Raw genomic sequence first — 13,321 nt, 5'->3', positions numbered from 1 at the left:
TGGTGACATAATTTTAAGGATAAAATTGAAGGTGATGGCTGATGCTACTTCATTTCTCTGTCTTTTCTTATGCTCTCTACTTAGGGTAGTGCCTTTAACAAACATTATTTGAGCATCTGACACAGGCAGGTCCTTGATGACTTGTATACGAGATGTGGTATCAAGACTAACAGTGTTCATCCATTTGAAGTTTACTAACAAGGGAAAGATTTCAATTTAAAAGGGGGGAAGTTCACTTATTTGAATCATTCTATTGCTTAACAAAGTTAGACAAAGAAAGCATTGATGTATTTGATTTATTCCTTTGTTAATCAATATTCACTGACATAATGTGTGTGGATATGAGTGTCTAAGGAGCTCTGGTGGCACAGTGCTTAAGACATTTGGCTGCTAACCAGAAGGTCAGTGGTTCAAACCCACTAGCTGCTCTGAAAGGAAGATGAGGTAATCCACTTCTATAAAGATTTACAACCTTGGAAACCCAGTGGGACTTGCTATGAGTTGGAATTGACTCAGTGTCAGTGGTTTTGGTTATATGAGTGTCTACACACATATAAAATCCACCACTGCTGTCAAGTCAGATCCAACTCATAGCAACCCCTCCTTGGTTTCTGAGGCAATAACACTATGGAAGCAGATTGCCCAATCTTCCCTCTGAAGAGTGGCTGGTGCGTTTGAACCACCAGTCTTCTGGTTAGCAGCCAAATGCCTTAGGCACTAAGCCACACAACGAACACAACACACTGCTGTGGAGTCAGATCTGACTCATAGTGACCCCTCCTTGGGTTTCCAAGGTGGTATCACTATGGAAGTAGATTGCCCAACCTTCCTTCTGGGACGAGTGGCTGTGGGTTTGAACCACCAGCCTTCTGGTTAGCAGTAAATGCTTTAGGCACTATGCCACCAGAGCTCCCATACACACTTATATATACAGTCCACACATACACATGTATGTATGTGTATATGTGTATAAATATAAACACTCCATAATTTCTATATACTCATTTTGTTTTTTCATATTTTATACCCCACTTAAAATAAGCTCATTATATTTAGGAGATTAGTATTTTCTTACCCTCATTCCTTCAAATCTGGATAAGGCTCTTAGAGGTCTTAAGGCTCTTAGTGTCCGGAGGGATTTAATGGGGCCAAGATCTGAGTAGCCAAGAGTGCTTGCTACTAAAGTAACCAAAGAAACCTACAAAAAATAAAAAATAATTGTCTCAATGAACTGATACAGTATACAGAGAAAAAACCATCTTCAAACGTCATTAAGAACAGGTCAATAAAAACAATACAATTTTACATATCAAGTTATCTAATCATTACCAAAAAAAGAAAAAAAATGGGTAGGGTGGATGTTTTTGTAGCAAAAATAGATTTAAAGAAAGACTAACCAAACTAAGAAGAAATAATAGAAGTAGGTTATTTATTTTATCTTAATAAAATTGCAAATACATTTTTCACAATTTTGTCATCAATACTTATGAACTTGCTTTTTCAATGTAAAAATATAATTAGCTAGAATAACTATTAAACTTTTAATTGAAATAAAACCCATAACAAAATACGTCACTCTGAAGGAAAGTCATAGAAGTGTGGCACTCGCTCAACCAAATCTAAGTCCTAATATAAACCTTATTCAAAAGCATTCTGAAAACTCATGATTGTAAGTAGTATTCTTATATTCATAATGAATATTTCAATAGAGTACTACATTCATTGAAAATCACCAGTCCTGATTATAAAATGCAAGGCAAAAGTATTTCCATTATTAAAAAGCCATATTGCTTTCTTAAAATAAATTCAATTTTGCTTGCAAACTTACATTTCTTAAGATGAGTAATGAAAACATGTATGATTGTGATAATATTTTTAAACGTTTTGAGCATCTTCAATATTTCATAATAATTTTTAAAGATCCACTCATATTTAAACATTAAGATCAAAGAAAAAAATACTCATTCCTTCTATAATTTCTTATTTAGGTTAAACTTCCTGTAAATCTATTCTGCTACAAAAGCATCTATCTTGCCCCCCCCTTTTTTTTTTAAGGCAATTACCAGGTAACTTGATATATAAAAAGTGAATCAAATAACAAATCAAACAATATAAAATCATGACTGTCATAGAGGAAGTCTCAGAGAACACATGAATATAATGTATATAGCTATACTTTGGAAAACAATCATTGTGTACTATATATCATTTAGGGAGCTCTGGTAGCATAGTGCCTACGGCACTGGACTGCTAACCAGAAGGCTGGCGGTTCAAACCCACCAGCCACTCCTCAGAAGGAAGATGAGGCAATCTACTTCTGTAGTGATACTGCCTCGGAAACCCAAGGAGGGGTCGCTATGAGTCAGGTCCAACTCAATGGCACATAACAACAACAAAATATATAATTTATATAAGAATAAAAAGTTATCACTTTTAATATATTTACTGAACTGTCAAAAGATAGTTTACTGAGCTTTATACAGCAGTTGAGAAATTGAACTTTGGAGTAAATATAATTAGTTTCAGTTGAATTTTGCAATCATATTTTGCTATTTGTATCATGCCTACTTGGAAATTTGAAATCCCTGAATCGTGCTATATTAATTTTTTCTGCAAAATCTGGTGATGAAAACTCTTTGTTAGATGTTGAAGAACTTACTGCCACTATAAAAATTAGCAATTTGCCTTTAATTATTCCAGGCATCAGATGGCAAACAAATCTCTAGAAACTGATGGTTGGCATGTGATGACTATAGGGTGTTTCTTCCCTAATCACAGTGGCTAGTATTTTTGAAATTCAGGAGAATTAGTAAAAGATTGAAAAAGACAAATTCTGATGAGAAAAATAAGACTGGGTATTGGAGGTCAATAAATAATTTAAGAAAGCATTTTAAAATAAAAATGATTAGAATACACTAAATAAGAATTGGTAATAATGGACATTGTACTATTGGTTCATATTTGACATTCCTTGATGTCAGAAACTATTTTAAGATGTCCTTGATCATTTCAACAAGATGCCTATAAAGGAATTTTTGTTTTGTTAAAAATAATACATAAACTGAAGTATTTTTTTAATGTATTTTCTATCATCCAAGTAGTCAACAGTTTTCTTAATAAATTATTTGAAGTTATTGGTGCCTACTTCCTTGCTCCAATTCCATCCTAGAGATGAAGGGTGAGTTGCATGTTTGAGACAGGGACAACAGCTGGAACTCATTTTGATTTTTCTATCATCATGACAGATACTATTTTGAAACATCATCCCTACCATGTGGTATAAAACCTCCTTGCAGTAAACAATTTGATCTTCGGTCATGGTTTCTGAGAGCCAGATCACACATGAGACAAATAAGCAGGTGCTGACCAGACCAAGAGGATCACCTAGGGTCTGATGTTGACAAAGCCTTGGGAGGCATGATGTAATCTATCAAGGCCACTTGGTGAGTCCAATAAAGACCTTGGAAGACAGAGACTCACTGGAGCTTCCTGGGAGGAGAGGGTGAACATATGCTTTGGAGAGGGCAAGCACAACTCCTGAGGACACAGGAGCTCTGTGTAGATACTCCTTTCACACCTTGCCTTCTGTGTTTATATTCTTTTCTCTGCTAGAATAAAAGCTAGTCTTCCTTGAATTTATGAGTGTTTCAATGGATTATCAGACCTAAGAAACAGAGAAGGGGCCAGTACTTGTTGATCTTGACTGGGTGAATATAGGTAAGAGAGAAATGGCTAAGCTGGGAGCTAGGGTATAAACTGACCAGGAAAGGGAAAAGGAGATTTTCCTGGACTGGTCTGATACCACGTGTGCTCTTCCGCTAACAGTTATTTAGCTTCAGCTTTGTCTGAAATGAGTATTTTATGTCTTTAATCTGTGTCTCTTCTTTTTTCCATTCTCACTCCCTTGTTTTTCATTTTGTTCTTATTCCCAACATACATGATATTCAATAGTGTATTGAAAAATCACATCTCCTGATTGCAGAAAGCATATGCAAAATAAGTTACAGCTACTAGTATAACAAAAAGGAATTTACATCTATCGCAGGATCTTGGCACGAATATTCCTCAAAGACATATTCCCAGTGGCTATGCCATTATTTCTCAAAACAGAAATTTACAGTTCAAAACTTCATAAAGCTAACCAAAATTAAACTAACCAAAAGTTTTCCAGACCATTTATTAGTAAGAATAAGTCCTCTTTAAAAATTTACTGAAAAAACACCTACATCAACAATTAAAAAATCCAGCCAACACCAGGCATTGGTGAAATAAGTTTTGTAACCGTATGCTACCCATTTTAGAAGCATTTCCAGAATGAAGACATAAGTGAATATCTTGTCAGCATACTCCAGAATAATCTTAATGGTCTTTTTCTTTTCAATATATATATCTTCAAAAGCCTGTGGAAATAATATTCAGATTTCGATAAAAATATACCTGAGAAATAATGAAGCACAATCAAAACAGAGGAGAGAATCATAATCATGAGAACACTGAAATACAATACTTTTATGGGCCATATGATTTTCTTCTTATAGTTACTGTGTAATAGTTAATTGTAGTCTTTAGTCTTCTCACAGTGCATGCTGTTGGTGACCAGAGGACAAGAGAAAGAAAGTGCAAAAGAGTGAAATTACTTGTAATCCTCTAAAAGAATCATGCTTTCTGACACTGACATGGACTTCCACTTGGTTTATCATTCATCAAAAACTTCAGCTCTACGAACCACCATTATATTCACTTCATGAACGTGGCACTTCTTATACGCTCCAAGAATGTTTTAAAACTGGCAATGATACTGTGGTCATAGGCACATGTCTCTTAGGGAATAATTTAAACAGACTTAAGGGCTTAAGAGAGAAATCCTGGTGGCACAGTAGTTAAAGCACTTAATTGAGAACCAGAAGGTCAGTGGTTGGAACCCACCAGCTGCTCCATGGGAGAAAGATATGGCAGTCTGCTTCTGTAAAGATTAAAAACTAAAAGCCAAATTCACTGTCATTAAATTGATTCTGACTCCTAGCAATGCCATAGGAGAGAGTAGAATTGCCCATAGGGTTTCCAAGACTGCAAATCTTTATGGAAGCAGACTGCCTCATCTTTCTCTCACAGAGTAACTGGTGGGTTGAACCAACTGACCTTTCAGTTAGAACTTGAGTGCTTAAACCTCTGTACCATGAGGGCTCCTGCTGTAAACATTAGAGCCTTGGAAACCCTGTGGAGCAGTTCTACCTTGCCCTATAGACTTGCTATGCATTGATAGCAACTTTTTTTTTGTAATATTATTTTTTTTTAACAATGGCTTTAGTTTATTATGGAGTTCTGGTGGCGCAGTGCCTAAGGCATTTGACTGTTAACCAGAATGCTGGCGGTTCAAACTCACCAGTCATTTTATGGAAGGAAGATGATTCAATCTACTGTAAAGATTTACTTCCTTGGAAACCCAATGGAGGTCACTATGAGCTGGAATCAATTAGACGGCAGTGAGTTTGGTCTTTTTTGTTGTTGTTGTTTCAGTTTACTGAAGACACTGAAAGTGAATGCTGACCTATACATGGCTAAAGTATTAGGTGTTTTTTTTTTTTCCCTCATATTTAAACACCATACACTCTGTTGGAGAGTCCGTGGGTGGTGCCAATGGTGAAACACTTGACAACTAATCAAAATGTTGGCATTTCAGAGCCTCCTTGGAAGACAGGCCTGGAGATCTGCTTCCAAAGGTCATAACTTTGAAATCCCGATGAAGCAATTCTTCTCTGCATAAATGAGGTCACTATGAGCTGGAATCCGTACCTTGTTGCAAAAAAATGAAAACAAAAACACCTATATCCTTAATGGCTAACCTTATACTACCTGTCCACAGTCATGGGCTATGTCCTTCTTACTCTTCTTACTCCAAGCTCTGTTACAAACACTTTAAAAATTATACTTAGTATCTTTTGCAACTGATAGTATCTATATTGAAGAAAGCAGTCCTCTGTTGGCACATAGGGAATGGATAGACCTACTAAGATGCAAGGATCCCTGGTGATGCAGCAAATGGTTAAGCACTAGGCTGCCAGTCAAAAGGTTGATGGTTCAAATCCACCCAGTGGCTCCATGGAAAGACCTGAATGTCTGTTTTTGCAAAGATCACAGCCAAGGAAACTCTAAGAGATAGTTCTACTCTCTCACATGGGGTCTCTATGAGTTAAAATGACTCGATGACACCAAACAACAACAATCAAGATGTAGAAAGAAGGTCCTGGAAGTTAGCAGGGTCCTGAAAGTCAGTGGAACTGAGGTGCAGGGACAGACTTCTGTTTGATATTTATTCCTCTTTCTTAGGGGCCATAATATAGTAAAAAAGATAGATGACTCTAAGTTTAGATATCATTAAGTTATGGCTTTGCCATTTATTAGGTTACTAGTAACTAACTTTACTAAGTTAAACACCTTTTAAAATTCTGTACCAGATTCTTCACTGGTAAAAGGAGCAAACTATCATAACCTTAAAGAGCCGTTTGGAAATTAAATGAGAAAACTTAAATAAAGAGCTTGAAACATAATATACATGTAATAAATGAGAGCTGTTACTTTTTATTAATTTTTTCTATATACAGTAGTTTCTTAAACTGGTGAACTCTCTGAGTAAAACCACAAAATTTCTTGAAGTTCCTTGCCATTTCTTCCTCATATGGATCATTTGAATTTCAGTTTTTAGAGAGCCCTTTCGCCAAAGTCTTCCTTTTAGACACTTTGACTAAGTTCTGCTTTACATTTTTCTTTAATTTGACTGTAATTTCTTCTCTGAAATCTCAGTCACATATGTAACTAAGCATAGAATAAATTCCCTTTGTTATTAAGAATGTAAGTCAATGTGAACACAATCTGTCACAATTCCTACTTGTATCACACCAGACTCAAGTAGAGTAGTCCTTTTCTTATCATGTATTTTTTCTCAGAAATGAGGTTTGTTCGGTGATGCAATACACAGTGGTCCCGAACCAACCCAGCCTGCTATGGATGCCAATAAGACAATGCCCTGAATACTCTTTACCCAGGCTATTACTCAGGTTGACCTTGCAGTGAGTAACTTGAGGAGTTAGGTGGTGTCTCCCTGTAGAATAAAGAGCAGAACTGCTTGTTTCTTGCTATAAAAGGATGGGTTCCCCAAACCCAGTGTTCTTCAGCTTTAACTCAATTCACTATGTGAGTAGTAATCCATCCATACCTATTTTATGCCCCTATGAGACTGGAGCAGGAGGAACTGACATAAACATCTTGAAGCTAATGCTACTTTCTGTACCATAAGTAATAAAGTCCTTTGTCTCTGAACCAAAAGTATTATATTTTCTGTGAGTATCTATGAAAAAGTAACAGTCAAACTCATTAGATTGAAAGTAGAGTAAAATAAAATTCCAAGCTCACAGCAACTGTCTAAGAAGCAATTTATAAAGTTCTTGGAAATTATATTTTCAGTATAGTGAGATTTCCAAGGGTATCTCTAGCAGGAACTGTGCTTCTAATGGCTCATGTCTGCCAGTGTCAACAGGAAAGAAACAAATAAGAAAAGGCTCAGGGAACTCTTGTCTTTCTCACATCTCTGTCTACTCTCAGGGAAAATGTATTGTATCACTGCCACTGAGTCGATCCCAACTCATAGCGATCCCTCCTTGTGTTTCCGAGGTGGCATCTCTTTGGAAGTAGATTGCCCAACCTTCCTCCGAGGAGTGGCTGGTGGGTTTGAACCGCCAACTTTCTGTTTAGCAGTCAAATGCCTTAGGCACTGTGCTATCAGAGCTCCCTGTATATATACATAGGAATGAAAAACTTTCTCATGCTCATCTTTAAAAATAGAGTCTATTTTTCTTATAATAACACGTAAGATACTTCAAAGTCATCACCGACTCCCTGTCTCATGTTATCTCTGGCTACCACCATTTTCCCTACACTTGGTATTCCTTCCACAACACTTTACACAGTTCAGCAACTTTTAATTTCATCTCATTTCTCTAATCATTTGTTTATATAAGTCTCTATCTCATTGCTCTCTGAATTTCTTGACAATAGTGCCTGCATGTTATCCCTTCTTTGCATTCAGGGCAAGAATAATACCTACTGTACACTTTTCTCAACAAATATTTACCAAGCTAAACTAATTTTTCCTTTCTACTTGATAATTTCTTAGATAAAACAACTTGACAGGATATTTTTGTTCTGGCTCATTTTAAAAAAGGACTGACTTATATATAATGTACTAATTTTGTAGTCACATTACTTACCAGAGCACCACTGCTGAGCAGGATCATGAGAACAATAAAGCTTTCAAACCAATTGTGTTCAACTATCTTGTAACATGTTTTTCTTATGTTCCACCAGATTTTTCCTTTCCCTGACTCTATGTTAACTTGGCAGCATGGGAACCTCCGTACACAACCTGGCAAGGAAGACATGGATGTGAAATCTTGATATTCGCAATTAAATGTTTAGAATACATTATTTTATATAAAGCTTTACCTGTGATACTCCCTTAACCAAATACCTGAAGTTTCCAGTAATTCTAGTTTATTGCAAATACTTGTTGGCAGTTTGAACCCACCCACTAGCTCCATGGGAGAAGGACCTGAGGATCTACTTCCACAAAAGTTACAGCCAAGAAAACCCCATGGGGCAGTTTCTACTGTCACATAGGGTCACTATGAGCCAGAATCAAATCAGTGGCATGCAACAATAAATAAAAACTCTCTTTCTCTCTCAAGTGCTCTGTTTGCTGCATAGATACTTTTCATACGGGCTTCATCAGCTTGGACACCACCTTTGCTCATCTCCCAACCCTCTATAGTTTTTTCTTAACATTTGTTAGTTATTTCTAGTTCAGAATGTCTTCCTATCCTCTGTAATTCTCTGATGAGTCTCCTTCACAATGTTTAAGTCAATATTTTCCTCATTATTGTTACCTTAACATAGTATCTGACACATAATGAGCACTGAATAATTTTTTGGTTTATGAATAAATGAATGAATACAGAAATGAACTCAATTTGGAGGATAACACATATTTCAGGGCCTTGCTTGCTGGGGAAAAATTTTCTTGTTGTAGATCTGGTCTACAGTTTGCTGACGCTTTCACTCTTGTATAAGAACTCTGAGAAATGCTGTTCTAAGTAATTTGAAGAAAATTAGCGAAAAGTCCTAAAAACAACTTCAAAAGACTTAGATCTTCGTTATGAGATGTAGATGAAATTGTTTCAATGTTTTAAGTTAAAAACAAATCTGACTTTTGAATCCTAAGTATAAAACATACTGCTATGAAAAATTGAGACAACTTAATTTTAAAATCATCATATTTATTCATTGAATTAATCAAACATTTATTGAGTGTTTTCTATGTACTCAGCTGTATATATAACTCCCTCTTGCCAGGGAAAATCTGATTGGTTTAGTTAAAGCATATAAAAATAAATGACTATAACTGGATAATGCAATTGAAATGACAGAAATGCAGGGGTATTTTGGTAGTATAGAACAGGTTCACCTAACCTGGCTTGTTTGTTGAGGAGAAATCAGAAAAGGCTTCCTACAAGAGGTCTCAAGTTGTTATTGTTAGGTGTGATTGAGTCATCTCCAACTCACAGCGACTCTATGCACCGCAGAATGAAACACGGCCCTGGTGTGGTGCCAGCAACATGATCCTTGTTATTCCTGAGTCCGTCGTTGCAGCCACTGTGCCATTGCATCTCATTGAGGGCCTTCTGCTTCTTTGTTGACCCTCTACTTTCCCAAGCATGATATCCTTCTCCAGGGAATGGTTGCTTCTGAACATGACCAAAGTAGGTGAGACGAAGTCTGGCCATTCTTGCTTCCAAGGAGCATTCTGGCTGCACTTTTTCCAGGACAGATTTGTTAGTTCTTTTAGCAGACCATAGTACTTTTAGCATTCTTCTCCAACACCAAAACTCAAAAGCATCAACTCTTCTTCAGTCTTCCTTATTCATTGTCCAGCTCTCACAAGCATATGATGCAATTCAAAGTACCATGGCTTGAGTTAGGCACACCTTAGTCTTCAAGGAGACATCTTTGCTCTTCATCACTTGAAAGAGGTCCTTTGCAGCAGATCTGCCCAATGAAATACATCATCTGATGTCTTGACTGCTGCTTCCAATGGTGTTGATTGTAGAACCAAGTAACATGAAGTCCTTGACAACTTCCATCTTTTCTCCATTCATCGTGAAGCTATTTATTGGACCAGTTGTGAGTATTTTTATTTTCTTTATATTGAGGTGTAATCCATACTGAAGACTGGTGTCTTTAACCTTCATCAGTAAGTGCTTCAAGTCATCCTCACTTTCAGCAAGCAAAGCTGTGTCATCTGTGTATCGCAGGTTGTTAATGAGTGTTCCTCCAATCCTCATGCCACATTCTGCTTCATATAACCCAGCTTCTCATATTATTTGCTCAGCATAAAAATTGAATAAGTGTGGTGAAAGGATACAACTTTGACACACTCCCCTCTTTATTTTGAACCATGCAGTATCGCCTTGTTCTGTTTGAATGACAGCCTCCTGATCTATGTACAGGTTCCTCATGAATACAATCAAGTGTTCTGGAATTCCATGTCTTCTCAATATTATCCAAAATTTGTTATGATCCACACAATCGCTTGCTTTTGTAGTCAATAAAATGTAAGTAAACATCTTTCTGGTATTCTTTGCTTTCAGTTAAGATCCATCTGACATCAGCACTATTATTGCTTGTTCCACTTCCTCTTCTGAATCCAGCTTGCCTTTCTGGAAACTCTCTGTCAATATACTGCTGCAACTGTTTTTGAATTATTTTCAGTAACATTTTACTTGCATGTGATATTAATGACATTGTTTGACACTTTCCACATTCTGTGGGATCACCTTTCTTTGGAATGGGTACAAATATGGATCTCTTCCAGTCAGTTGGACAGGTAACTGTCTTCCAAATCTCTTGGCATAACTGAGTGAGTGCCTCCAGTAGGTATCCGTTTGTTGAAACATCTCAATGGGTATTACATCAATTCCTGGAGCCTTGTTCTTCACCACTTCCTTCAGTGCAGCTTTGACTTCTTCCTTCAATACCATTGGCTCTTGATCATATGCCACCTCCTGAAATGGATGAACATTGACCAATTCTTTTTGGTACAATGATTCTGTGTATTCCTTCCATCTTCTTTTGATGCTTCCTGCATCATTCAATATTTTGATCACAGAATATTTCAATTTTGCAACTCGAGGCTTAAATTTTTTCTTCAGTTTTTTCAGCTTGAGAAATGCTGAGTGTGTTCCTCCCTTTTGGTTTTCTAACTCCAGGTCTTTGCACATTTCATTATAGTAACTGCCTTTGTCTCCTCAAGCTGCTCTTTAAGATCTTCTGTTCAGCTCTTTTACCTTGTATTTCTTCCATTTGCTTTAGCTAGTCTCCACTCAAGGGCAATTTTCAGAGTCTTTCTGACATCCATTTTGGTCTTTTCTTCCTTTCTTGTCTTTTCAATGACCTTTTGCTTTCTTCATGGATGATGTTCTTGATGTCATTGCACAATTCCTCTGGTTTTCGGTCACTGGTATTCAATGTATCAAATATATTCTTTAAATGGAAGCTAAGGCACTTGACTGCTCACCAGAAGGCTGGCAGTTCAAACCCACCAGCCACTCCTCAGAAGGAAGGTTGGGCAATCTACTTCCATAGTGTACTGCCTCAGCAACCCAAGGAAGGGTCGCTATGAGTCAGGTCCGACTTGATGGCACACAACAACAACAACAACAACAACAACAACAATGGAATTGCTGGGCCAAATTGTATCTCTAACTCCAGCTTTGGGAGCTCTGGTAGCATAGTGCCTAAGGCACTTGACTGCTCACCAGAAGGCTGGCAGTTCAAACCCACCAGCCACTCCTTAGAAGGAAGGTTGGGCAATCTACTTTCGTAGTGATACTGCCTTGGCAACCCAAGGAGGGGTCGCTATGAGACTCATAGCGACCCCTCCTTGGGTTGCCAAGGCAGTATCACTACGGAAGTAGATTGCCCCATCTTCCTTCCGGGGTGGCTACAGTAAAAGGGAAGTTAGGAAGTAAAAACTTTCATGAAAGAATGTGGAACAGAGACATGTACTAGTGACATCCAGAAAGATGACTGAAAAATTTTAAAAAATAACAATAGAATTAAATAAACAACTCAAACTACTTAAGGTATATAATTAGAGCCTCATTTGAGGGAAGGTAGAAGGTGCAAGGGCAGTATTTTTTTTTGTATGTGCTTCAGAAAAGGGTATGTTAGGCTCTTAAATATAGTTTCCTTCTCTATAAAACAATATCCAGTATTTAAGTAAAAAATATTGAGCCTAAGATATTGAAGGAAGCTCTGGTAGCATAGTGCCTAAGGCACGTGACTGCTAACCAGAAGATTGGCAGTTCAAACCCACCAGCCACTTCTTGGAAGGAAGGTTGGGCAATCTACTTCTGTAGTGATACTGTCTCGGAAACCCAAGGAGGGGTCACTATGAGTCAGGTCTGACTCGGTGGCATATAACAACAACAAGATACAGAAAGAATGGAAATCATGGAACATGAAAGCTCAAAGTCATAAAACAACAGAACCAGTATTTTCTTCATGAACTATTCCCATTAAATACTGTATTGTTATATGGATCTTTTTATATTTCCGAAGTGAAATGGTTCATTGCTCCAATTAAGATTAGGCTATCTCCCAGAATTTTTATTTCTATGGTAACAGAAATGTGGCAAGCTAACTATGTTCCCTAATTTCCATGTATTTAATGTGCTCCACTCCTTTCTCTCAGGCAGGTTATAAGTTTCTAGAAAGCTGACATGTGTCTGTCATTATCTTTCTTTCTGCTCATATACTTACTATAGTTCTCTATACAACGTACTATGTAGTATATGGGTAACTTAGAAGAGATCCAAAATATAGTTCTAAATCCTTCTATGCTTTTAATTATAATCTGAAAGTCTTCATATCTATAAATTCTAGAAGTTATACAAAGATTGGATGAAAAAGAAAAGAAATCCAGGTTGCATGGAAAATATACACATGACTTCATTTTTCCAATGTTAATTACAGTTAACATGATATCCTACCTAAGAGAATTTTGTTTTCATCACTTAAAATAATTCCTTTTTATCTCAAATGCATTTAGTTAAGAGAGAACAGTTTATAACATGAGATAGAAAAATTGTAAAATGGTGGAGTTAGAAATTGACTCCCAGATAATCTCTTTCAAAGCAGAGTGTGGAAAATATTGCAGTGAAATTATATATGTATAATTATATATATACATATATATGTATATGTGTGT

The 13,321-nt window shown here is 36.8% G+C and overlaps 1 protein-coding gene across 1 annotated transcript in view; it reads right to left on the bottom strand.

Moving 5' to 3' along the window:
• The window catches only part of SCN9A (sodium voltage-gated channel alpha subunit 9), a 119,876-nt gene that overhangs the window by 26,551 nt on the left and 80,004 nt on the right, over window positions 1-13,321 (bottom strand). The window contains exons 18-20 of the mRNA XM_007947471.1: window positions 8,265-8,419; window positions 4,227-4,400; window positions 1,076-1,198 (exon numbers count right to left, since the gene is read on the bottom strand). Coding sequence (XP_007945662.1) covers window positions 1,076-1,198; window positions 4,227-4,400; window positions 8,265-8,419 — 452 coding nt within the window. The remainder of the gene's footprint in view (window positions 1-1,075; window positions 1,199-4,226; window positions 4,401-8,264; window positions 8,420-13,321) is intronic.

The sequence above is a fragment of the Orycteropus afer genome, unplaced genomic scaffold (assembly GCF_000298275.1).
Source record: "Orycteropus afer afer isolate SDZICR_OR568_19922 unplaced genomic scaffold, OryAfe1.0 scaffold00001, whole genome shotgun sequence".
Taxonomy (NCBI): Eukaryota; Metazoa; Chordata; class Mammalia; order Tubulidentata; family Orycteropodidae; genus Orycteropus; species Orycteropus afer.
The sequence above is the reverse complement of the archived record's forward strand: the minus strand, read 5'-3'. Positions and strand labels throughout refer to the sequence as shown.